This window comes from Miniopterus natalensis, chromosome 1 (genome assembly GCF_054644295.1).
Source record: "Miniopterus natalensis isolate mMinNat1 chromosome 1, mMinNat1.hap1, whole genome shotgun sequence".
Lineage (NCBI taxonomy): Eukaryota > Metazoa > Chordata > Mammalia > Chiroptera > Miniopteridae > Miniopterus > Miniopterus natalensis.
The window spans coordinates 90,401,781-90,429,617 of record NC_142081.1 but is presented as its reverse complement, the minus strand read 5'-3'; the positions used below and the strand labels follow the sequence as shown (position 1 = coordinate 90,429,617).

Below are 27,837 nucleotides of genomic sequence, written 5' to 3'. Positions count from 1 at the left end.
ATATTTGCATTTCCTGTGTTAACCAAAGGTTGTCACTGAGATTCAACACAAACAGGAGTGCCCAATTTGGGATGTGGTGATGGGGAAGATTTTTTCAGTGAAAACAGCTTAATTGTGAAACAGTTAAATTGTGATACAGTTCATTTGTAAAACAGGTAGGCTGTGGAACAGCTTGGCTGAAAGACAACTCAGGCATGAAACAGTTCAGTTGAGGAATCTCAGGCAAGGCAGCTCAAGTGTTACAACCCAGTTTGCAAATAAGGAAAATTCAGCCAGGTACTCCATGGAGGCAGAGGGGGAGCTGGCTTATACAGAGTAGAATGCCCAACCTCAGTTCCTGATTGGTTCATTTATATGCAAATGAGGACCTTAAATTAGCACACTTTGATTTGTACAAACAGCATTGCCCTGATTGGTTGGAACATAGGCACTCTGATAGGTTAGTAAAGTTGCAAATGAGGATATATCTACGCTACTGTGGACAGAGAAGGTCTCATACCTATTGGTTGAACTATGACTCCAGGAACTCCTTTATAAGGATCTGCTCAAATTGCAGGTGGACAGTGCAAGAGGCCTAGCAGCCTGTGGGTTTTCCCTGAATGCCTGAGAGCATGAGAGACCCAATATTAACAATGGCTACTAGACTCTTTGAATTTGAGTCCAATTTAGCCATTAGGAGTCCTTAACAGGCACATATATTCTTGTGGTCGACACCTGTTAAAGGCCTCTAAAAGTATAAGTTTCACCCTTCTATTTTGCATATTTAAAGATCCTAACTTGAATGCAATAAAAGATGATTATAATCATTGCTACAATAAGTCAACTTCATGTGCAAAGCTCACCTAGTCTGAATTGTTAATAACCTTGTCTCATCTAATTTTGTGTTATATTTAGGAATATAGTCTGCCTTTACATGCTGTAAATATTATAATTTGTGTCCAAAGTTATAACATCCTAGAGTGCTATTGGGAAAGTTTTTGAGTCTGGATGTGATATTTTTAGATTTCATAAGCCGCTCTAGGAATATAAATTCAAAGTAATGTCAGAATCCTTATTGAGCACCTTCAAAGTTACATAGAATACAGAGTTAAATAACTGTTACACCTGTTTTTGTTGAATTGGGTGAGAAGACCAAGAAATGGCATTGATTCAATTATATTGAACAAAAATTCTCAGTCATTTAACACTAAAAAATTTGACCACATTTTGTTTTTTTAAGTTGATTGCTAATTTTAAGTTTTGATACTTTATCTTATAAACCTACTTTGAGTTATAAAGTTAGATCTACTCACTTCATGTCCTTTTATTTACAAAATTATAAGATGAGATTGCTTGGGATTGGTGTACCTGGTATGTACATGCTAGCTGCTCTGGCAATGTTGCTTTTAAGTTCCACGTATTCTAGGTGCCATCATATTCTGGCCTGTCTTTGGAGAACTGCATTTCAGTCAAGGTTTTTTATAGTGTAGGTATAGAAATGGTTTTCATCTATCCCATCTCTAAACCATATCTCTTTTAGAGGTTTTGATATTTTCATGCAATGATAACCAAGTTGTTTTGAGTACTTGATCCTTGCCAGGCACTGTGCTTGGTGTGTTACATTTATGTCTCATTCATTCACCCTCTAGAGGGTATGTATTGTTGCTATTCCCATTTTACTGATGAGGAAGTAAAGGCATAACACGTTTATATAACTCACCTAAGAGTTAAAAGTTAAGTAATTAAACCAACTGTTAAATGATAAGGTTGTGATACAATTATATGAACTTAGATTGTACAGTTTCAGTTTTTATTGTCTTGACAAGTATGCTACTCACTTCCCAACAAATTTACAGATTTCATGTATTGCCCAGTGTTCATTTAGTTGAGTGTTTTAAACTGTAGAATATTATATCATAACCATATCATTTTAGCTCCTCCAGAACTTTCTGTTAGACAATTAAAATATGAATATAAGAATAATGAGCATTTATTTATTATTAGAACTGGCATAATTTTGTAAAACCTTGCCAAGTCTGTATTATATCTTAGTATGTTAGTGTTGTTTTTTTTAATATGTCTTTATTGATTTCAGAGAGAGGAAAAGAGAGAGAGAGAGAGGAAGAGAGAGAAAAAAACATCAATGATCAGAGAATCATTGATCGGCTGCCTCCTGTACGCTCCCGACTGGGAATTAAGCCCGCAACCCGGGCATGTGCCCTGATCAGGAATCAAACCGTGATCTCCTGGATCCTAGGTCAATGCTCAGCCGCTGGGGCACTTCCAGCCGGGCAGCATCTTAGCCTTAAAAGTAAAAATATGCTAGCTTCATTAATATCACTGTTAGTAATCTTTTTGTGTTAACTGGTCTTCTGTATCCTTTTTGGGGGAATTTTGTTTGTTTTTTTTCACTAATACTTGTGATTGATTTGTTATTGTTATCCAGAAATTACATGCTCAGCCCTCTTGATATTTTGTGTGTATTCCTCAAAACAGCTTAGCAACAGCAAAGTAAGCAATGATAAAATTAGATTATAACTCAAAGACCAAAATAAATATTCATGAGGCTATACTGATATTAATAAATAATTGAATAAAATAATAAATGGGGAAAATAAATTTCCTTGCAGAAGAATTCCCAGTAATATGTGTAATGCTTCCTACTCCAGAAGGTAGAACTTAATTCTTCTTCTTTTTTTTTTTAATATACATATCTTCATTGATTTCAGAGAGAGGAAGGGAGAGGGTGAGAGAGAGATAGAAACATCAACAATGAGAGAGTTGCCATTGATCAGCTGCCTCCTGCATGACCCAGACTGGGGATCGAGCCCGCCACCTGGGCATGTGCCCCAACTGGGAATTGAACAGCCATCTCTTGGATCCTAGGTCTATGCTCAACCACTGAGCCATGCCCGGCCTGGCTCGCCTCCTCTTGAGGATTGGCTGCACTTAGTAATTTGTTTCTAAAAAATAGAGGATGAGATTTGAAAAATACTAATTTTATAGTAGGGAAGTGGTAGACTTACCTTAACCAAGTGATCAAGGTTGATATGACTAATGGTAAGTCATAGTGATGTTATGATATGATGAGATTAGCACTTCACCTCCATAGGATTTCCCCCCAAAGTCCTAACTCCAGTGTAATCATTAGGATTCTTCAGACAAACCAAAATTGATGGACATTCTACCAAATATTTAATCATTGTTCTTCAGGAATGTCATTAAAATACACACACACACAAACATGCACACACATGACAGAATGAGATACTGTGTCCTATAAGGAGCAAGGACCTGAGTGAAAAAAAACCTGATGAGTTGCATATAAGTCTTTAGTTAATAGTATCGTACCAGTGTTGATTTCTTAGTTTTGACAAATATACCAAGGTTACGTAAGATGTTAACATTGGAGGAAGTTGGGTGAAGAGTATATAGGGGTTCTGTGTACTATCTGCAGCTTTTCTGTAAATCTAATCTTTTTCCTAAATGAGAATTTTTTAAAACCCAGCTTTACAAGTCAGGCTGTATCATCCTTTTGTGCTGAGAATCAGAGGTGGCAGTTAATGCACAGATAATTTTATGTGCAGAACCAGGAATCAGCCACAGGTCTCTGTGAGTCTTCAGGCACACCCAGTGTGTGCATTCCCTGAAATGCATTTTTCTCTTTGGAAGTAAGTTATATTAAAAATTCTTCAACTGATTTTATTAAGTATTAATTTTCAATCGGCAATCTCCCCATGAAAAGCCTGAATTTGAGAAATGCTTATCATTTTAAACATGCTGCATTCCTGTAGCTGGGTACTCCCACTTTTGTCTTTAATTTTTGTGAAGACATCCTGGTACAACAACAGTTTTGTTTCTGGTTTTCTGTGATTGTTAAGGGTTTTGGGGGGCTGGGAGTTTCAACAGAAATTGCTCAAAAATGTCCTGTAATCACATTTCTAAAAATTATAATTTTCACTTAAACTTTGAGGGCAAAAATAGTTTCCTCGATTAGTAATGCCCTGCTCAGAGAACATGCTTTTTCTGCTGATGGGGTTGAAAAGAAGGACTTAATTCTTTAGAAATTTGAGCCATCTGTTTCTTTGTGCTAAATGCTTCCTGTGAGGACATGGAATTCTCCAGAAAAGTCATTATTATTGTATAAGAAGCAATAATAGGATAGGGTTAGGGTAAATGAAAATAAACATTTTCAAAAACGTATCTGTGGATCTGGTTTACCTGAGGAGGCAATTTCACAAGGGGAAAACTTTAAGAAAGCTAACTTGTAGACTGTATCCCAGGACTTTTCTGAAATTAACCAATTGTTCTGCTGACACACCCAGAAGTTCTGATTTGTGGACTGAAAAGGGTTTTCAGAAGGAGTGCTAACATTTACATTGGCAGGCTAGTTGTACATAGCACAAGTTTCTTGACTTTCAAATTCTAGTAATTTGTTTGAATGTATAATTGATTTAAAATTAAGGTGAAGCCCTGGACTCGGTTGGGCGTCTTGTTGTTCACCTAAAGGTTTCTGGTTAGATTCCAGGTAAGGGCACATGCCCTGGTTGTGGACTCAATCTCCCTGATGGAGCTGCAGGAGGCAGCCGATTAATATTCTGCTCTTGCATCAGTGTTCTCTCTCCCCCCGCCCCCCGTTCTTCTGTCTCTAAAAAATCAATGAAAAATGTTTTACAGAAATTAAGGTGAAAATATTTAGATAGATAAATATAAAAGATTTATGTTGCATATTTAGATAATGTGTAAGACTGTAGATATTTTTGATTTAGGCAACTACTGTAAATATTTTCCATTCTATTCCTCACCCCTAGCATCTGTTCCTACTCTTGGTATTGTACATATTGCTCCAGATGCAAAATGCTGTTGTTATTTACAATTTTGGTTTTGAGATATCATCATTTAGAGTTACGTGTTTTGGAAGAAAATGAAATGTGAACGGGTGTTTCTTGCCTTCAAAATAAGAAATATGTAGCACTTTCTAAAATATTTTAAAATTGTTTCAGATTTAAATTTGCCTTTTAGAGTCAAGCAGCATTAGTCATATATATTGGTCTTTCTCTTTATTATAGTTTTAGAAAATCAACCAGGCTCTTCAAGATATAATCTGACCTGAATGTTTACGTTCTGCTTTTTTCTTATACTCTTGCCCTTGGTTGAAGTAGTAGACTGAAAAATGGGGGCCCATTTTCTCTGTTCCTGACATTTACTGATAGTGGAATGCTTATGGCTATAGGACAATTAAGTGGCCATGTTGGCTTTTATGAAGTACTGTGCAAGAGATAAAATGGCAGCTTCTTTTCTTGCTGCTTCCCTTTTATCTCTCTCTGTTCCTCAGTTTCTCATAATGCAGGTGGAGATAACATTTTTGTAATTTGAAAAAACATTAATTTTTTCCCCCCATCTATCTTCTCCTAGTCACCATCTTATGTATGTTTTCATCGGCTAAAGTAAATAACCCCATTTATACCTGGCAAGAGATCATTGTAATTTAAAACAAACATTTTACTCTTAATTATTCATAAGAATAGTATTTATTAATGAACCAACTATCTCTAATATAAGTATAATTTGTGATTCAAGATTATGTAATGGTTTTGCCCTATTTTATCTACAAGAACTCAGGAGCTACTTTCCTGTGAGAGTGGACCACTGTGTAGTAATGGCTGGATATGAGAAGTGACCCAATAAATCATAGCCCCTGGTTAGTTCAAGAGTCAGAGGTTGGAAATCCCATTACTGAGAAATTGGGCATTCAAAGTGGGCAGTTATAACCATGGGAACTGTTTTAGTCATCCTAATTGCTGCAGAACATTTGTCACAACTTCTCTAAACCTGATTCTTCTTTTAGACAGTAAGAGGTTGAGCTGTCTGTTCTCTAGGTTTTTCCTTCCAGCTTTAGAATTATGTATCTGAAGTTTTTCATGGCTTTCTGAACTATTAGAGTTCAATAACTGGGGAAATTCGTTCAAAGAAGTAGCCTACATAAGGCTGAGATTTTCGCTGGTTTGTCTTTTTTGTGTGCTTGGATTTACAAGCAGATACTGTGGCTTCAGACAAATCTGTGATGTCACCTCTGGAAAAATCATGGCCTCTTTAAGTTTACCTGCTTCTGTGTGAGAGATGTGACCTCTCATATCAGATCCCTTTAAGTTTATGGCCCAGTGTGGATCCGTGATCTGCGGGTGGTTTTTCTTATTTGATATTAAGACTTTTAAGAAGGTACTTGCCAGTTGTAGGTTTTGAGATAAAACTAAAATGTTATGCTTCTGGGTTTGTCAAGATATCAACCTGAAGGACTTGCTTTGTAACAGGTAACTTATTTGCAAAATTAATCATAATTCTCAAATGTGTACCTTTCTATTAAAGATTTCCAACATGATCTTTTTTCTGGCATATTGAGCATTTTTGAGTTTTCCACTGATCTAAGTGTAATTCTGTGATCTAGAAGCTATTGAGCATTTATCATAAAGATTGGAAAAGAATGAGTTCAGTTTTTTCAGGACAGAATGAGTTTTAAGAACTATTTACCCATTTCAAAGGAAAAAAACTAATAAAATTTGATGTACTTGGTAAGAAATTTTATTTTGTATATTAATAAAAAGAAAATTTGGGTAAATTATTTTCAATTTATGCTACTAATTCCTGTTTAAAACTTATACTCACTTTATAAAGAAGATAAAAATGGATATATAAAAATAAAATATTTATTTCTTATGAAATTTCAGATACAGAGGTAATAAAATAAATGTTTTGGCATTCAAAAGCTCAGTATTTTGACACTTTCATTTAAGAATTTTTTAAAAGTTACAGTTTTTAAAAGTTTAAAAAAGTGTAATCAGTGTTTTGTTGCAAATTCTAGCACACATTAGTAACCTGTATGCCCTTCATTAATGATATATAATGTACTAGTAGCCAAAATATTGTTTTGACAAAAATGTCTGGATGTTAGAATTTCCTCTTTGCCTTATCATAGTTCTGCTCAGAACTAGGAACAAATTTATAAACATGTACTCTTTTCTTTGTCTCTTCCACCCTTCTTATTAATGATTTAGAATGTGGAAGAAAACAAATATAAAGAAGGAAAGTGAGATGTATACATTTACCAATCTTTATGCTCATTTATAAGTAGGAGTTACAGCCAGTGTGGAAATTGTCTGCCCTCAGATGAATAACATTAGGAATTACATGTAGGACACTGATCACCGTGAATTTCAAATAATGCTTTTCAGTTCATTACACTTCAAAGTAGCCACAAATCTAGGATAAGTGATGATTACTGTGTTTGGAATAAACTACCTTGTTTCTTTATTCAAAAAAATATCTTAATAGGCATTGGACTAAAGGGATAGGTACAGTCAGACTTTTTGCCTTCATTTACAACTTGGTTATTGAAACTGTTGTTTTTTGGGAGTCAGTTTATCCCCCCCCCCCCAATCTCTATCTCTCATTTATTGTTGTTACTATTTTTAACCCTCACTCGAGGATATGTTTTTATGGATTTTTAGAGAGAGAGACATCGATGTGAGAAAAACACTGATCGGTTGCCTCCCGCACTTGCTCCACCTGGGAATCGAACCTGCAAACTTTTTGGTGTACGGGGCAGTGCTCCCAGCAACTGATCCACCCTGCCGGGGCCTCATTTATTATTTAAAGGATGATTTGAAGGTTAGAAAAGTACATTGACCATTTATCGTTGGTCAGAACATTTATCGTTGTTATCTTCTCCTAAGCTTTATCCTTGACGTTGCTTCCAAGGTCATGCTCCGATATAGTTATCAGGAGGCAAAAAAAAAGAAACCCTGGCCCCAGAGAGGGGAATGGGTCTTCTACTTGAACCAGCAATATTATTGCTGATGATTTTAACAAACTTCATGTAATTAAAAATAAATTAACCTAAGCCATAGTTAATAATTTCACTTCATTGTCATAATTTCAGCTTAAACATCCTGAAAATATATATATTTTTGGATATGATAAATCAGCAAATTGGACTCTCTTTAGCCACAATTGAAGATTGACAAATATTATAAATTTAATATCTGAAAACCACATGGGAATATTTGAAATTATAGGATGTATAGAAGGTGTTAAAGTGAAATTTATATGCATTGAATATTTAGTATTTCAGAACATAGCATGTTAAAAAGTGTTTGGAATTTTTGCATTGAAACAAAGTGAGGCTTTCAAGATGGGGGAGGATTGAGTGGAAGCTACACTGACACTCTCCCAGGACCAAACTGGAATTACAGCTAAAGTAGAGAAAAAAACATCCTGAATAATCAACTGAAGACTACCTGGAAATCACTCTCATAACCCAGGACCTAAAGTGGAGACTGTATAGAGACTGGTTGGAAGTGTGGAGGCATGAGAGGGCTGTCTGTGCTCCCACAGGCAGCACCTGAAGGTCTGGAGGTATATCTCAGCTGTGGGGGATTCCCACTGAGGACTCTGGGGTCTAAAACCCCAAGCCCAGAACACCAGAACTGAGAAAGAGTCCCACATAACATCTGGCTAGGAAAAGTAGCAATGTTTCTGTCTACCAGGGAGAAAAGGCTGGAAATGCAGACACCCTCTTATGGGGCCAAAGTACAAAGTTTCGTGTGCAGGCACTCATCTTGGGCTCCGGCAGAGGAAGGGCAGAGTGGACTAGAGCTATGTGAGAAGAATCAAGGGATTTAGGCTTTGGAGACAGAACTCAGAGGGTGGCAGTCTGGATTCTTGTGCTCAGTCCTTCCCCAGTACAGCAGAGGATATCTTAGCCAGATGTTTGCCAGTGAGGCAGCTTTTATCTGAGGTAAAGAAATTGCCTCACTCACTGGAAAACCTCTTGCCCTACCCTGTGGAGTTTACACCTTGCTGTGGCGTACAGCCTGAGGCTCATTAAAGATTAAGATCAATCAGCCTGGAGGCAGAGGCAGACCACTGGTTGCTTTGAGTCTGTGCTTGATCAGTTTCTGGACCCAGACCTTGTAAAAGCAGACTTTGGTGTGCATCTTGGTCCTCTCCAAATGCACCCAGCCCCCAGCAGAGGAAACTACAAGCCATTGGTTGTTGATACCTCCCAACAGGCTACTCAAGGCCAGTCACAAAAAGCATCTAACATTGGCCTGCATCAGAGACCCTCCAAAAAGACTGAGAGTCTTAGCAGGTCCACCTAATACATAGAAAGAAACCCAAATAGGCAACCATAATTTGGAGACAAAAGAACAAGCCCCAAATGAAAGAACAAGAGAAGTTTCCAGAAAAAGAGCTCAGTGAAATGGAGATTAGTAATCTATCAGATATAAGAGTTCAGAATGCTGATTGTAAGGATGCTCAACAGCAAGAGAAAGTATATGGAAACTATGAAGGATGACATAGCAGAAATAAAGAATACGTTGGAAGGAATTAACAGCAGATTAGAGGAAGCTGAGAATCGGATCAGTGAATTAGAAGATAGAGTAGAAAAAAGTCACTCAATCAGAGATCCAAAAAGAAAAACCAGCTAAAAAACAGGAGGACAGTTTAAGGGAGCTCTGGTTCAACATGTAATGTAACAGTATTCACATTATAGGAATAACCAAAAGAGAAGAGAATAGGCAATGGATACAGAATTTTTTTGCAGAAATAATGGCAGAAAACTTCCCTAACCTGGTCAAGGAAAAAGTAACACAAGTTCAGGAGGCACAGAGTCCCAAGCAAGAAGAACCCAAAAAGGCCCATACCCAGACACATCATAATTAAAATGCCAGAAAGTCAAGACAAAGAGAGAATCTTAATGGCAGCAAGAGAAAAGCAATCTGTTAAGTTACAAAGGAGCTCCCATAAAGCTGTCAGCTGATTTCTCATTAGAAACTTCACAGGCCAGAAGGGAGTGACATGAAGTATTCAAGGTAATGCAAAAGGAGAATCTGAGACCAAGACTACCCTATCCAACAAGGCTATCATTCAAAATAGATGGTGAAATAAAGAGCTTCTGAGACAAAAAAAAGGCTAAAGTTATCACCACCAAACCAGCATTGCAAGAAAAGTTGAAGGGACTGCTATAATAATAATAATAAACAGAGAAACATAGGCTTAAAGAATTAAAATTGCAATCAGTAAGGACTTTTAGGGAGAGATCAACAGAAATACAGCCATAGTTGGGGACTTAAACACCCCAATGACTTCACTGGATAGATCTTCCAGATAAAAAATCAACACAAAAACAGTGACTCTAAGTGGCACACTACATCAGATAGGTTTAATTGACATTTACAAAACATTTAATCCCAAAGCAGCAGAACACACATTCTTTTCAAGTGCACATGGGTAATTCTCAAAGATATACCATATGTTAGGACCCAAATCAAATTAATAGAAGTTCAAGAAGATTGAAATCATATCAAGCATCTTGAATCACAGTGGCATGAAATTAGATATCAACTACAGTAAAAACACTCAACTATGTTCAAACACATGGAGGCTAAATAGCATGTTATTAAACAATGAAAGAGTTACCAGTAAGATCAAGAAAGAAATAAAAAACTGAATTGAAACAAATGAAAATGAACACACAGCAACCCCAAATCTATGGGACACAGTAAAAGTAATCCGAAGAGGGAAGTTCATAGTACTACAGGCCTACCTTAAAAAGCAAGAAAAACTTTTAATAAACTATCTAACCCTAGAACTTAAAGAATTAGAAAGCTTCCCTTTGAAGTCATCCAGACCAGGGCTTTTGTTTGCTGGGAGTTTTTTTTATTGCTGCTTCAATTTCAGCAGTTGTTGTGGCCTATTCAGGTTTTCTGATTCTTCCTGATTCAGTTTTACATGATCTCACTCATATGTGGAATTTAATAAAATAGACTGAGGAACAAAATTGATCCAGAAACATAGAACATGGAATAGGCTGATGAATCCCAGTGGGAAGGTGGGGGCGGGGGAGACGGAGGGGAGAGATTAATCAAAGAACTTATATGCATATATGCATAACTCATGGCCACAGACAATAGTGTGGTGAAGGCCTGGGGTGATGGGTGAATGCAGGTTGGGGAGGGTCATGGGGGGGGGATGGGAATATCTGTAATACTTTCAACAATAAAGATTAGTTTTGAAAAAGAAGAAACAAAGTGAAAATGTAGCTGCATTTCTTATGCTAACATAGAAATATCCATTATTCCTGTAATGTTCATGAAATATTTTATATTTCTGCAACATAGGAATGTGAGCTTGCCAAGAAATCTGATCATCAGCTGAATAGCTGTTTTTGAAAGATAAAGCCTTGGAGTTGCAGCTTAGCATGTCAGGAATAAGCCTTTATCCCAAGGCATTGGTAGGTTCTTTGTGATTTTATTGAAATGTAGTTGGCTTAGGGGGCTAGTGGATAGTTATTTTCCCTACCCTGGAAAAAGTGTACTCCACAGCCAGGCTACACCTACCAGGGATAAGTCAATTAATATGCATTTCTCAGCCTGTGTAGCTTTTGACACCTGATGATGTGTCAGTACATTTAGATGATAAGAAAAATCCCTGATCATGACAGGAACATCTGTTTTTTTCTGGCAAGAGGAAAAGTTTCTAACCCAACAGCAGAGCTGAGTGGAGCAGCCCTAAACGTAGAGGATTAAAGTTGTATTTTAAAAATAAAGGAGTAATTCCTTATGGTATTATTATTATTATATAATCTTTAGGTATATAAAGATTATAGCTTTATTGTAGCAAGTTATATTTTGTAGTAAATTTAATGATCTTTAGTATTTTACATATTGGTACTGCTGATAAACTTTTGTAATTCTAAAGGAAAAGATTTGTTTTTGCTTTGAAGTTTATCAATATACAGATTGGAGGCATTAATTTTTTCACAGAATGCAATTGATTTGAAATCATATACTGCAGTTTATTATTAAATACCACTGTAACTTGTTTCAAAAATATTAATGGCAAAAATTTTTATTGGCTTGGTTTTCCCTTCTTTAGGTTATGAAATATAGGTTTTGCAAATACATTTAAGTTAAAAAATGTTGACTTTTTTTATAGTTGACTCTAGTTTAATTAATGAATAATGTAGATAGTCATACATAGACATAGTTAAGACTACCTTATTTTTAAAATCATTTACACCAAAATATGTCTCCAGGTTGAAAATAGAATATACTGTATACATTTCAGTTGGAAACAGTTAATATAGTGAAGCATATATTGTGAAGTAGAAAATGTATGGAAAGTTACGATGTTGAGTGATGCACTCATATTGTACATACAGAATCATAGCTTTATAGGACTACATTCTCTATATGCATTTGGCCCAACTTCAGACAGAATTGTCAGCAAGAGCATAGCTGAAAGGCAACTAATACCTCCATGACGTTACCAGCAAAATAATGTATATGTTGTATTGCGATTAATAATATATTTTAGAATTTCTTCGCTTACCTGAAAATGACTGAAGACTACTCCAATTTACTTTTCACATATCACAAATAAATTAATATATGAATTCATTATTGACTTTACCAAAACAATGTTGAATTAGGAAAACATTTCTATTATAATGTCTTAATGTCAGTTTTATTTTTTTAATTAACTTCTCAGAGTTGATTCTAAGAATAAAAAACTAGAATTTTTTCGGAGGAGTTCACCATTTATGTGATTACCCTGTGGTGGTCTGCTGCATGAATTACATGTCATAATTGATGTAACTAGAGATATTCCACACTGCTTTTTAAATGCAATTGGAAATAATCACATTTTCCACAGACTTTGCCTACTGGAGGTATGACATTCAATTGAATAGGCACATAACAATCGTATATATCTTTTAGTGTAAATCTGAAAATCTTATTACATTTTCACTGAAGTTTATGTCTTTTAAGGCAGTCCCTTATCAATATTTTAAACAACTTCTAGAAATGTTCTTTTAAAGTGTTAGTATTATGAAACCATGTGAAAATAGAAAACAGCATATTCAAGAAAAGCCATCTGTGCTGGTGTAGGCCACTGAGCTTAAGTGCTTGAGTGGAAAGGTGATATACTGCCTGGGTTTCTCTGGAATAGTGGAAATAGTAATTTAGAAAATTAACTAAATTATAAGTTAGAACTCTAATTAGAAGTAAAATTAGGATGTAGTGCTAACGAAAAGCCTGACATTACTAGTTCTATTGAGAATCAGGGAATGCTTTTTAGAAAAAATAGCCTTTGAACTGTGGGTTTAAAAGTGGTATTTTTACAGAAGAAATGTTCTTGGGAGTCTAGGTTCAGAAAGGTTAGTGAAGGTCAAGCACACTAATCACACTTGTCTGCAGGTTCCTCTGGTCACCTACAGTGCTTATCCCAGGTTTGATGTGACCTAACATACATTTTTAGAAAAGCCCTTTGCAGGACAGTGGCATAGAACATCCTGGGAGAGAATTAGACTGAGTCAATGTCCAATAATTTCAGATAAGAGACAAGTTGATCCTGAGTGGTTGATGGTCAAAGTGTGAAATCTTGGCAAAGAACAGTGGATTACTAAGACCTACCAACTATTGGGATTAGAGAGGAAGGAAATTGTTGAAGAGGATTATGAATATATATATTTAAATATGTCTTTATTGATTTCAGAGAAAGGAAGAGAGAGGGAGAGAGAGAGATAGAAACATCAATGATGAGAGAGCCATTGCTTGGCTGCCTCCTGCACGCCCCCTACTGGGGATCGAGCCCGCAACCCAGGCATGTGCCCTGACCAGGAATCAAACCTCAATCTCCTGGATCATAGGTCAGTGCTCAGCTGCTGAGCCACACACTAGCTGGGCATAATATTTTTCATTGATAGGTGGAGTTCCATTTTGAATCTGTTGATTTTGAGGTATCCTTGGGGCATCCTGTTGGAAATTTAGATCATGAATTCAGAAACCTGTGCCTGGAAGTTGTCAGGGAGGAGACTTTGAAATTGTACACTTTTTGAGCTTGTCTTGGGAGGCAGTAATAAGCAATTTATAGAAAGGGGGTATAAGAACCATTGAAGGGAAGAGGAATAATGGCAGAGATTCAAAAGGAATCAAGTGGAAGTGCCAGTAGCATACTGGGTTCTCAACACCCAGAATAGGGAGACATTTGTGGCATCTGGTCTCTTCAGTTTAAAGATATTTTCCTCTTTTTCCCTTTATCACTGTGCAACCAACCAGGTCAGTATTAACTTTTTACCTAACAGTTTTAGCATCCATTGATTATCTTTGACTGAATGAATCATTTCATTAGGAATTGAAAATGGTGATTTTTGTAATTTTATTAATTCTACTTTCACTACTTGGCACTTTTCTGTAAAGACAAGCTTTTCCCTCATTTACTGACACTGTTGGCTTCTCTAAAACAGTTTCTGTTAGATGGGCCAGGTACAGAAACCCAGGTACAGACATCTGGGTGCAGAGACTGACCAGGGCAGCAAGACTCCTAGCAAGGGGCAAAACTGGGAAAACAAGAACCTTGGTCCCAGGGTTACCTGTCTCCCCTAATATGTCTCTGGTCATGTGATTTAGACCCACTGAGCCTTTCCTCCCTAAAGATAACATCTAGGCCTCAGTTGTACTTCAGCTCCAGGCCCAGAAAAGCAGCAAAACCAGATAAGTGGTGCAGTGGCTGCCTCAGGACCAGATATACATTGACTCATGACCTCCTGTCATGGCACTGACCAATCCCTGAAAGAGCACACCTGGGAAGCTGATGAATATTCTATTAATACCCTCCCCTAAGATTTCCACTTGCAAGGAAGAGATAAATAACTCAGGACAAAGGACGCAGTGCTAACTCCCCATCACGGAATCAGCCATCACCATCTTCTTCCCTGTTCTTTCCTCCAAGGGGACCCCACGTGACTTGCAACCAGGGGAGCAAGGGGTAGTGGCAGCTCATCCTGGGCTTATACCCTGAACCTGTCTCCAAGGCCCCCTTCTCTCTCTCTGACTTCCCAGTGAGCCAAAGCAGCCCAGCCTAGGCTCTCCTGTTGCTTCTTCTATGCTCTTCCTTGTTTCACTGTCCCTAGTATACTTCTGCTCCTATCATGGACCCCATGTCCATTGACTCAGTGCTATATCACCCTTCCCTTTAGATATCCCACATCCCCTTTCCTTAAATAAATTCAATTTTTCTTTATTCACCACCTGAGATGGCCATTTAGCCTGCCTGTGCACCACCAACCTTTAACCTTTCAGCGTCTGTTGAAAGTCAGAATATATTTTTAATACTTTTTCTTTAATTATTCATTTTCAAAGTAAAGAGTTAGTGTAATAATCACCTTAGAGGAGGAAAATGAATAGAATAGCAGGTTCCTCGCCAATGGTAGTTAGCCCCAAGGTCCTTGACATAACAGTTCTCCCTGTGTTTCTTCATACTTCCAACCCCTTTTGTCTTGTGGACATTTAAGATTCTGTCATTAGTAAGTTTATGTTCGCTTTATGACTTATTTGAATTTCTCGGTAAATTTATGGACTATTATATGAAACAGTTTTGCTTTGTTCTGAAGTTATCATGCTCAAATTTTAAGGAGGGTCTCAGTATTTGGGGATATGTAAGCTTTAGGTTTTTTTATTTGCTTCACTCTTTTTTTGGACTTTGTCTCTGTCCTCTGTTTATCATTTCTGTGTTCCTTTAGGCAAGCTCAGTCCCCAAATTTGGGCCTGGACCAGCATCCAGATCTTATCAGCATTCTTCTGCACTCAGGGTTATGCTCTGTCACAGCTTTCTTGAGCTGCTCTGACCAGAAATTTACCAAGTTTTTCTAGTAAAAAGTATTTGCTCCTAATGTTTAATGCTACGATTGAGTTTTAAAAGCCTATTTTCTGTGGGTTAATTAAAAAAACAAAGTTTCATGCTAAATTTCATATTGGTACATATGTATAAATTTTCATGTCACGGTATTGGCATAGATCCAAGACTCTAAATTTATTGTTAAGTTTTATTCTCTGATGGGACTCAGGAAGGAAAAAACAGTATTCTAAACTATTGCTAAGGTCTATACAATGCAAACCTATTATATTACAGTTTACTGTGTTTATATTCACTGCTCGTAGTTAAGGTAATGCAGAATAAGAATCAGTCATGTATAGATGTACAGACAGCCCATCCTTAACAAAGTTATTAAGCTGAGCATTTTGGTGCTTCTCTTGAAGTGGGGCTTTGATGTAAGTGGGTTGAAGTCAGGTTTACATTTCTAATTTGTTCTTGTAGGAGATACTTAGATTTAGTTATTGGACTAAAATGTTTGAGTTTCCTACCTTATTGTAGCCTTCTCATTTCTTTTCAGAGCATTGAAATTAAGTTTTACAGTCTGATAGCCAAAGCAAGTTGTTTAAGCTGTTATTTAAAAGAAACATTCTATTGTATGGTTGCTCTGGGACATTTTATCTGATCAGCGTGACAAAAAGTGTCTCTCAGGCCACAAACAAAGGAATGAATGGGAGTCACTTAACCTGGCGTTGTTAACACCTCAGGAAATTTTGCTGTGAATATTTTACTGTTTATTTTTTTGCTTTTGTTGCCAGTGAAGTGGATGTTTAGTACAATTTTAAAACATAAAGAGGCCATCAAGTGTGCTGATGTTGCTAAGGCTGTAAAAGGACTCATGAAACAATGATCACAAGCAATTGAAGAACTAGAAAAACTGTTGTTGATTTGGGTAAACAAAAGCAGTTATCCAGTGACAGCATTTCAGGGGCAGTGATGTGAAAAAGTCAATGAGTGCTGAAAGTGATTCATTAAGGCTAGCAGGGGGTTCAGTAAATTTAAGAAAAGGTTTGTTTATAGATTAAAGAGTACATTAGACATGTACTGTATATAATAAGAAAGGTTAAAACTGGGAATCATTTGGAGGTCTGGAATGGATTAATTCAATTTACATTATTTCTAATGGGAAAAATGATTTGATTTTTAACAAATCGCTTCTCCAACAGCCTTCCATAATGAATTAAGTTCGAGAATTGAGGTTACACTGTACTTAGTAACTAACTAGTTATTTTTTTATTTTTATTTTTTTAAAGGAAATCAATTTTTTAGTACTATTTACTTATACAATCAGTTTTTCAGGTTGTGTCACATTTTGTCAGGGTTACTGGATACAGGGGATGAATATCATCTACAAGTCAAGTTGAAACTGACAATTGTGGATTGTGACAGAAGATTATTAAAGAGTCTCAAGTTATCACTCTAGCAGTGGAAACAACTTTTGTCTCTAACAGCTTAAAGATATCACTGTCATAAGTGTTACCGAGGAGATGTTGAGGAAACCTCGGTTCTTGTCTTCTTGAAGGAAAGATTTCCATCAAGAGACAAAGTGTAGAAAAGAAAGCAAGAATTTATTGGCCACAGCAAAAATGTATTTAGGATGGTGAAAGAAGGGAGGATATGGAAGATGCAACAGGAGAGCCTATGCTGGGCTGCTTTGTCTCACTGGGAAGTCAGAGAGAGAGAAGGGGACAGGTTCCAGGACCTTGGAGACAGGTTCAGGGGGCAAGCCCTGGCAGGGGCGGGGAATGAGCGCTGGGATGTTCATTTTTGGGGGTTTTTAAAAGCTGGGCGTTTAAGGGAGAATCAATAGAATATTCATTAGCCTTATGCTGATATATCAAAATGAAGTTTATTCTCTTAACTTCATTCGTCCTTGAGTGTGGTTGGCAAATGGCACTAATTGGATTTCTGTTATCTGACTCCCTGAGTTAGGGTGATTTAAGCTACATACCCTCTGGCTAGAGAGGAGAAATCCAAACCATTTACCCTTAAGTATGTCCATGGTTTAGGGAAGGTAGGATTTACTGGGTGGCTGCAAACTGCTGTTTAACAGTCTGTCCCAGTTTCCCTATTCTGCTTGTCCTGGAATTTTTCTAGCTTCATAATATACTGTAACAATAAGCATGTTGGGGTGAATAGTTATGTGTCTATTATGTACCATATATTGGGATAGACTAATTTTTTTCTTGATATTTGAATTAATGCTTACAAATAGCTTGTGAAGTAGGTAACAGAACAGCCCAGAGGGTATTTCTCTTGCCCAAAGTCATAAAACTACAAAGATCTAAACAGGGAGCCAAATTCATTAGTCTTCTATATTTTAAACATTTTTGGTAAATTATAGAAAATACCTCAAAATATTATTATAAGATTGGAAAGAATAAGAGAAAAAAACAGTAAAAGTTTTGTATGGAAATATTTTTTTGTTTTTTGGTGCATATATACTTGGCTTAGGGAGGTTGATTTGTGAGAAAATGCAGAGTATCTCACACACACACAACACACACACACACACACACACACACCCCTCCCTTCCTTGCTGTAGTCATTATTCTCCCTTATCCTAAGTATATGACTCCGTCTCTCAGGCCTAATCTAGATGAAATGTCCTCAATGAGCTATTTTGTGTAGGCTTGTAAAATATTTTAAATACGTGAAATCATTTTTCTGCTGCTTTTGACAGAACAGGTACCTCATTAATTTGCAGGGTCTGGTTTTTTTACAACACACCTTTTTGTTTCTTTTTGAATAGAAAGATGAAAACTACAGAAGCCTCCCCCGGGATACTAGTAACTGGTCTAACCAATTTCAGAGAGACAATGCTCGGTCATCCCTGAGTGCTAGTCACCCCATGGTGGACAAATGGCTGGAGAAGCAAGAACAGGTAACTTAACATCCTTTTACAAACATTTTTGGTATAATTTCCTAACTCATATGCCAAAATATGTTTTCCTCCATTACAATGATGATTAAATGTAAATTATTCTAACAAACTTTAGTTAAGTACCAGGCTCTGTGTCCAAGTTTGTCTAACGTTAATGTAAAATATTTCTGTTTTGGTACCTGAGCACAGATTTCTCATAAACAGTTATCAACATTTGCTGTAGATTGTGAAACATCACGACTTCAGGATTTGTTACGGTGGCCAAGCCGCAGATATTTGGCAGTGAATAAAGCAATTTATGAGTAGGCTTTCAAGACCACTCATGGATTCTTCTCTTCACTTATAGGCAGTAAGTCAAAGGATCTGAAGAGGCAAATTAAAATTTCGTTATACCCGATTTCACTTTATGAGAGAAATATGTGCTACAGTGTTGTTTCAGAATTTAGATTATTTGTCAGGTTTGGGGACTTATCCTTTCATATGTCAAGGACCTATTTTAGGTTTATAAGTTTTTAGAATTGTTTAGCTCACTCTGCATGGTAGCCACTTGTAATTCATGAAATTGGAATTGTTTACCAGTATTAATACCCACTCCTTGTCTCCGGAAGGATTGTTTACAAAGTTGTTATATCACTAGTAGAGAGGCCTGCTCTTCATATGAAGACTAAATATTTATATGGTAAGTTTTGTTGTATAAAAATAAAATTCTTCCAGTGTTTTTTAAATTTTTTAAAGTCTTAATTATTTATTGTTAGCCACAGTGGGAATGCCAGTGTTTTCTTTACAGTTTAAATAGTTTTGATGTTAAAAATTCACTTAATTGGTTATTTCATCAGTTATTTTCTTAAAACATTTATATGGATGGAAAACTAGGTGAGTACTCAATGAGAGAATGTATTGTTGTTTATCTGTTTCAATAATTTCTAAAATTATTAATAATTTTGTTGGCTAGATACTGGAATGGCTGTTTTTCAGTTCAGATTAATGATATCAGTGGAAAGAAATCCTAAGTGTTTTACTTAATTAATCTCAGACTATGTTTTATAGCGTAAACTGTTAGGCTTGTTAAGGAGGAACACACAAGGCCAGATGAGAAAGTAAAGGCAATTTTATTAGGGCATCTGAATACAGATGGTTAAAGCATCTAAATACAGATGGGCTGAGCTCCAAGTGGCATCAGCACGGAGTGGTTGGGGAGCAAGTCTTTTTATAGGGTGTGGCATGCATGAGGTTTTTTTCTGAGCAGGAGTAGAAAGCTATTGAATTTAAGGAACAGATTGTTGCTTGAAATAATTTCTCATGCAGGGAGTGAAAATTGTAAAGCTTAAGGAACAGAATGTGGCTAGTGAAATGAGCTTACCTAAAGTTCACATTCTCATGCAGGGGGAGGGGTGATCCCTCAGGAACAATTAAACTTTTGTCCAAACCTAACAAAACCTAAAATATTTTGTGTATGTAGGATGTTCTAATATGAAACTATTACAAAGGACAGTTTGACTTTGATACTGCTGGTGGTAAGGCACAGGCACTGATTTTTATCCTGTAGTAAATGTTAGCATACAGAAACATTGTGGGATTGAAGTAATTTTGAATCATTAAAAATTCATGGAAGTTCTACTTAGGAAAAACAGAATTTTCTCAAAAAATACAGATTTTAAAGTAATTGGTGCTATTATTTCATTATCACTTTGAAGAAATTGTTTTTAAGGTTTGGGTAGTTTAGCCTGGACTGGAGTCAGACCTGTTGATTGTCAGCCATCTACTGCATATGAGATTTGACATGAGATTCCGGCACGTTGGTAAACTAGGCCATACCTCAGTTGACTCATTTATCAAGTGGAGATAATCATAGAACCTGCCTCAGATAGTTGCTGTATCAAGTGATGTAATACCTGCAAAGGAGCTAGAATCATGCCTGGTTAAAATTGTCTGCTGATAACAGAAAATCTAGATTGCATAATAAGGAAACATTCATTACTCATTAACAAGAAGCCTGAAGGAAAGGAAGGCAGCAGCTGAGGTGTTCATTTGCAGCTCAGTGACCTCACTGGGAATCCCGATTCTCTATCTCTTCCAGAAGCCTTCACAAAACTCCTTGACTCTGTGCTCTCAAGCTTGTCCTTTCCTGCCAAAGACCCAATCATCATATCCTTGCACAGAGGAAGAGGAAGAGGAACAGTGCTTTTTTTGATGTGGGGTATTGCACTACTTGCCTGCCCAGTTGTAAATCAAAGGGAGTAAGAATAGCAGTCTTGGTTTAGACTAATTGAGCTTGACCTCCTGGAGCTGGGGGTGGGGTGTGGCCATTTCCCTTCCCTGAAATGCAGCTGCTGCTCATTGAATGCAGTCAGGGTTCTGTTAAGCTAGAAGGAAGATACAGTTAACTAAATATGTAAATATGACCATTTTTATTGCAAGATTAGGAGAAAAATTGTCAGCCCAGAGTTTTAAAAATATGATACATTTAATTATATTCTAAAAAGATAACTTTTATCTACTACCACGGTGGTAGATTTCTTTTTAAGGAAGTAATATAGTTTTTCTTTGTAAATTTGCAAAAGGGAGTGCATATAGACGCCACATGAACATTTTTCCCCCACAGAGACTGTCTTGATTTATTTCTGTTGAAGTTATTTGAAGTATTGGTTTCATGATAAGCAAGCTTTGTAAAAAATAAGTTCTTTCTTCATCTATGTAGTATAATATAGATGACATTAGCTATGATTCCTGAGCCTAAAACCATATTTTTCCTTGGCTTAAGTTTAAAAAATGATGATCCATTCACTAAGTTCACATAAGCAAGATAATTAACTAGACTGAAATCTATTTAACTGGACAAGAATAGCAAAAACTAATCAAACCCATATTAAAACTTTGGCTGCAAGTAAGCACAGTTGTTTGGGCAGAAGAAGAATAATGGGTTATGCTGCATGCACTGGAATTCTCTTCCAGCTATTCTCATTTAGTTGTGGATTTATTCTTTTAACTGTTCCCTATGAGTCATCTGCCTTTAATGTCCTGGTATCTCTTCTGTGGCTTTTTTTCTAGTTTGTTTTTGCCATTAAAAATATAATAAAGAGAATGGTATCACATAGATAAAAGAATGTTTTGTATGGTTAAAAAAAATCATCCCCCTCTACCTGTAAGATTTCGGATCACTAGAGTAGAACTGATGGCTGCCTTCCTTATGCCATCTGGACTAAAGAGGTCAGTAGAGTTCTAGATTTTATAAGCCTCCAATGGTTTTGTCTTTGCTCTATTTCCTGCCAGAGTGCTTGTCTCTCATTATCTCTGTTTTTGAAGGCAATTATAACCACATCAGTTTTGCCAGTGGGGATGAAAAGGACAGAAGAGTGTGGAGAATGATGAGCTGGCAGGAACCTCTGGAAGCTGAATGTGTCTTTCTCTTTTTGTGGGATTGGTCTTACTTAAGGGAACATTGAATATTCTTTCCTTCTGTTAGAATATTGGTAAATTACACCTCTATAACCAAAGGTAGGGAATGTATCTTACTAGAACTCTGTACCAGGAAGCACTTGACGTCACGCTCAACATTTTTTCCAAAAATAGTAGTCTTTTCAGTGAGTAGTTCACTTTACTCAGAATAGTCTATAGCTGATTCCTATATCAGGTTCATTTCAGAAGGTAGAGGACTACGTATCTTTCAAAGAACATCCTTTTCTTATGTCAATCTTGTGACTTCCTTTTTCTGAGAGATCTCAGAGGAAGCACAAAGGATTTGAAAACTAAATGCGTGGTCGTTGTATTGCTTTGAAAAAGTGTTCATGTTTCTGCAATTTTGATTCTGAGACCAAAGAGACAATAAAAGCAACAAACCGCTTAATTTTGATGTTTAATGTGCGTTAAGAAATCTGAATTCCCTTTAACCATTACCATTTCCCTGATTAAGTATAGACTATAATTTAATGTTGGCAGTTAATAGGTTATATGATGACTTGTTCTTATATCCCCACTGTTTATTGCAACTAATAAATTCCACAAAAGAGGAGGCAGGGGCTTTACATTACGTGATTGGAAGAATTTAGAACCTGAAAGTAGAGACCTTAAGGGAAGTTAAACTAATTGGGAGCCTGCCATTTTCACTACCTTGTCTTGGTGAACAGGCCTGAAGCCAATTAACAGAAATAGCAAGGAGGTGCTAGGCACCTTCCAGCTGCAGGTTAAGCTCTGTTATAGGGGAATAACTGCCCTAACCTTTAGAGAAAAATCCATGTTCTAGGGTTTTTTTCATCAAGTAAAACCTTTATCTAATTGGAGATTATACTGAAGGAGGCGAACAGTGAGAAAAACTACCTTAAATGTTTGATGATGACTCAATTCAACTTTGTGTCCTTGCCTACATGTCAAGTCCCAGAGTCTCAAAGCCAGGAGTTTTAGGAGCAATCTCAGTGTATTTTTTCTTATTTCATGTTCTTTTGTCACTGTCTCCAGCCATGATGCTTTTGCTTCATCCTTCTTCATGCCAAACAAAACATTCCTGACCTCATTAATTCCTTCTGAAATGAAGATAGCTAATATAGGGATTGTGTCTGTTTTTACATTAGCCTGTATTTGTGGAGTTCTAGATATTAGGATTAGAAAATAGCTGAGTGTTAAATAAATAGAAAATATTTAAATAAAATATTGCTACAGAATAAATGCTTATCATTTGTGTTATTCTCAAAAAAGAATAGTCCAACTGTTCTAAAAGTATTATCTGATACTTTTTAAACTTTTGAAAATATTTATACATTATAACTAATATTTACATAATACATTGTGAATATATTTGTAAGTAGAACCAAGGCACGGCTGCCTGCCTACATGAAAACCAAACTCATGAGACAGGTGCTGGTAAGAAAAAGGGAAGAGGTTTATTCAAGTGCTGGTCACCTGAGAAGATGGGGTTCTCTTGTCCAAAGCCCATCTTAGCATCTTAATGCAGGCAGGGATTTTTAAAGGGAGGGAAAGGGAAAGTAGAACAAAGAGATCAGGAGGATGGGCTGTGTGCATGCAGGCAGTGTCCTTGCTGGTCCTGAGATGGATCTTTAATGTCAGTAGACTAGAACTGGTCAGTGTCAGCCAAATTCCTGCGGTTGGGCAATGTATGTCAACCAAAGTCATGGGTAAGGCCTTTAAGGAAACTGTCAGTATGTGAGTTCCTTTTATCAGTTTGTTACTACATTTTATTCTAATTCGTGGTTATTCAAAATAGTATAAAGTTTTTATTTCCTGTTACATATTAACAAATCATGGGAAAGGTACGTTTCTATGAAAGTGTTTCATTTCTATTCTTTTTTATAATTTGAGCCCTCGTTTTTGAAGATCTAGGGCAAAAGTAAAAAAAAAAATAGAGCCTATTTTGGATGTGAGTAAAAGGACAGTAGTGAAGAAACATTTTAAACTTGCCCTTATTTTACCTGGGCGTAGTTTATAGCAAATGATTAAGCCAGTCATTAAGTCTTTGTGGTAAGAGGTTTTGCTTTATTGTCCTTGGTGTGATGAGATGATGGATGTGGGGTGATCAGGCTATGAGTTCTGCTTTCACATGTCTCATCACAGTTGGTTTTTCCCCTGATCGACCCTCATAGGGGAAGATTCCCTTTCTTTCCCAAGTGCTTAATAGCCTTTTATTAAGTGAGAAAAATTCTCATTTCACTGACATCTAGAACCATCCAGTTGATGTAGTGTCCTGAATATGAAATGGTCATACTTTCTTAATTAAAATATTAGATGATGCCTTCTTCAGAAATCTCATTATAACAGCTGCTAGCTGGTAGTGAAATGGCTGCAGAGTCATCCTGCTAAAACATGCAGAAGCTATAGAAGTTTTGATGTAGGAACGAACACACAGGGCTTTGGTAGTGTCAGCCATCATTAATGGGATATAAGGTCAGGTTCTGATGCTGTTAGATAGTAACTGTAATGGGTTTTGTCTGTTTGTTTATTTTTAAATTATTTAGCCCATAGATAGTAACCAAATGACTGGGTTATCTGGTTAAAAGTAATCAAAGCCCCTGCCTTTAATTTCTAAGACTCTACAGTTTTCTATTAAAAGAAAGGAGCTGTATTAATATTATTTCCTAATTGGCAAACTTTTGTAGAACTTGGGCAGAAACTAACATAATTGTGTTTATCTCTAGCAACAGCAAATGTAGAAACTAAAAACATCAAGACTGTTTGAAAATTAAATTCTGTTTTTATTATAAAATGCCAGAGCTTTTCTTTATAGCAGAAATCCATCCTGTTCACAGTAACACTAAAAATAAAATCAAAACAACCTTTGAAGAGAGTTGTCATTTCACCTGGCTATATTAATGCCAATAACATTATTTTATTGATCTTTGATAATAGGATGGCTGCTACATATCTTAAACTTGTTTGAGTTTTAAAACATAATGATTAAAGCATTATGTATATGACACATAATTATTTTCCATAAGCCCTACATATTTTTACTTTTATTATCGAAGAACTGTGGACTAGAAACATCAAGTGAATAGTATTGGAACATGGGGTCATGTTGGAAATTCTCCTGAGGAGGACATACTATTATCCAGGGGAGCCTTGACAGTCACAGGCACGGAAACTTGGGGTAGAATTTTCTCCTGAGAGCTACAAGCAGCATTTCACCCTTATGTAAATTCAGCATTGAAGAAACAGTGTGAGCCTGGGGCATGTGTGCCAGGATTGGAAACCTGCCCTTCCAATGAATGGGCCTTGTCATCTGACTCTCATTCACTGGTTGTGTGGCCTTATCCAGGGTGTGTAAACCCTGCAAACTTCATTTTCACTGTGAATGAAAGGGGAAAAATAATACCTGTTTGGCAGATACTGGCTTTGTGTGTGAAAATAAGTGATGTAGCACATGTGAAAATGTGGATCGCTTTTCTGGTGTAGTGTTGTAGGCACTCGTTACATGCTACCTTCCCTTCTTTCTTAATTTTAGGTAAGAATAGGATTAGTGGTTATACCTCAACAACTCTCTCATATTGAGGACTAACTTTTTCCTTAAACAGCATTTCCTCCTTCCTTGTTGGAAATATTGTTTGGTGTGCTGGGCTGGCTCATTGTCACCCCCGGTTTGTTTCTAATATGCTCATCATCCTTTCAGGATTGGATTCTAGCTTCTATAGAATCTTATCAGAATTAGAATAAAATTTAATCTTTTAAAATCATTTCTGGTTCTTTTCTGAAGAACATAATCTGACAAAACTATATTAGTTTTAATCTCTATGTGTCCAATTAAAATACTCACTTTTGGTTTCGCAAGCACATGTGATTTTAATGCAATTAAATCTAAGGATATTGTTTAAGAATGCTGAGTTTCTTAAAAAAGGCTGTGCTTGGCTGGCTACTTGCTAAACATCTGGCTTCCTTTCTGATATGAATGGTGTTAGGGAGGCACAGTGCTACTCATTGGCTTTTGGAGTGAGTTACGCAGTTTCAGGGGTACTCGTCAGTTCTCCTGTTCCTTTATGACTGGGCATATTATCGCTTCTTTGGCCTGTGGAGTTAAAAGCCTGCAAACAGCAGGGAAGTGAGTCAGAAATTCTACTAAGTAAAAATCTTTGGTGGTATGTGGATTAAACTGCACGGGAAATCTGTTAGTAGCTCATGATTTTCTTGCTTGAAAATACAGCTGCTAGAACTAGACATTTAGAGCTTGCACTGTGGATAAAGATATCCACATTCATTTTTAGCTGTGACCCTCAGGTGCCTTTTTATATTTTCATTGCATGCAGTCTTAAAGATTTTTGTTCTGAGCTGTGCGACTAAATCTGATGATGAAAAGAATTCGTATTTTGTATACTAACTCTCTTTATTCCCACCCATCTGTATGTCATTTGCTTTCTCACATTTTTTCTTTATTTCTCTGTTCAGTGAGCAGTGGAAGTGCTGTTCTTTAAAAATTACCTGTTAAGAAATTGTATTAACATTTTCAACCTACAGTATGTTGTTCTCACTCATTTCCTGAAGCCCACCTATAGAAATAGAACCACTCGTAAGCCACTGTTAGTTTTGGAACGGTATGATCTAGGTATGTAGATAGATAAAGAGATATTTAATCAGTGTTACATAAGCTTTTTCCAGTTGCCTTCAACACGATTCTATAATGGTCCTAAAAAATTTCTATTTTAAGCACTAAAACATTTTATCCGATGGTTTTATGTTTTCTTTTCCCCTCACTGAGTCCTAGGTATATGTGTCCTGTAGTATTTTCATTAAGTCTCTATTTTTAAGAGCTGGGTTTTTTTCTTCTTTCTTTTTCTCTGTTCTTATGGCTGAAAGGAGATTGTAGATCAGCTTTAATAGCTGAACAAATTCCAAAGAAATTAAAATACTGAAAATGAGCATGAAGTTTCCACAGCCAACTCCTAATTATATTTGGAGATGTTTTCGGGTAGGTTTTGGGGTTTCATTTTATGTATTGTCTTATTACATTCTTTTACAGAAAACATGTATTATTACTTTGACATTTTAAAAAATTTTAGTAAATCTGACTTCATCAGATTGGAAGAGTAAGCAAATTTTTTTCTTTTTCTATAAATACTGTAATTCCCAAAGTGTAAGATGAAATAGCAGTATTGATATTTATTGGAATTAAGTTAAACCCTTTGAGAAGCATAGTGTCTTCCTATCTTTAATAATCCTTAATTCTCCTAAATAATTCATTAACTGGCCCTCTTGTGACAACTTCATACTTCACTGAGAAAACAGAAACAGTATAATCCTGTGCTCCCACCGTCATTTTTACAAGTTTGTGCTCATTGTGCCCTACCTAGTACCTGGAGAAACTCCTCTTACCTTTCACAGGGCAGCTGGCTTCCCCTATATTCTGTCAGTCTGTTTCCAACCTCTCAGCATCTTCTTGATTTCTTCTGGATTCCAGTTGATCAAGTAGTCCTGGCATGAAAGCCACCTGAGTCTTTAAAGGAGGTAGTGGGAGGGTAGGACGTGCTGTGACTTTCATAACTCAGGCTTTAGTGGGACGTGAGAAAAAAAGTTCTGCCAACCTGGCTGGGCATGGCTCAGTGGTGGAACATCAGCCTAGGATCCAGGAGATTGAGGTTCAATGCCCGGTCAGGGCACATGCCCGGGTTGCGGGCTCGATTCCCAGTCAGGGGCGTGCAGAAGACAGCCGATCAGTGACAACTGTCTTATCACTGATGTTTCTGTCTCTCTCCTTTTCCCTTCCTCTCTCTGAAATCAATAAGGACATATTTAAAAAAAAAAAATTCCCCCAAATGTTATTC

General features: G+C 36.6%; 1 protein-coding gene across 16 annotated transcripts in view; it reads left to right on the top strand.

Annotated features, from left to right (window-relative positions):
- The window catches only part of PARD3 (par-3 family cell polarity regulator), a 720,826-nt gene that overhangs the window by 322,530 nt on the left and 370,459 nt on the right, over nt 1–27,837 (top strand). For 13 of the 16 annotated variants that reach the window (XM_087823917.1, XM_087823916.1, XM_087823901.1 and 10 more), the window contains exon 5: nt 18,449–18,580. The exons of the other annotated variants lie outside the window; for them this stretch is intronic. In XM_087823917.1, the coding sequence (XP_087680043.1) occupies nt 18,449–18,580 (132 nt within the window). The remainder of the gene's footprint in view (nt 1–18,448; nt 18,581–27,837) is intronic. 16 annotated transcript variants of the gene reach the window in all.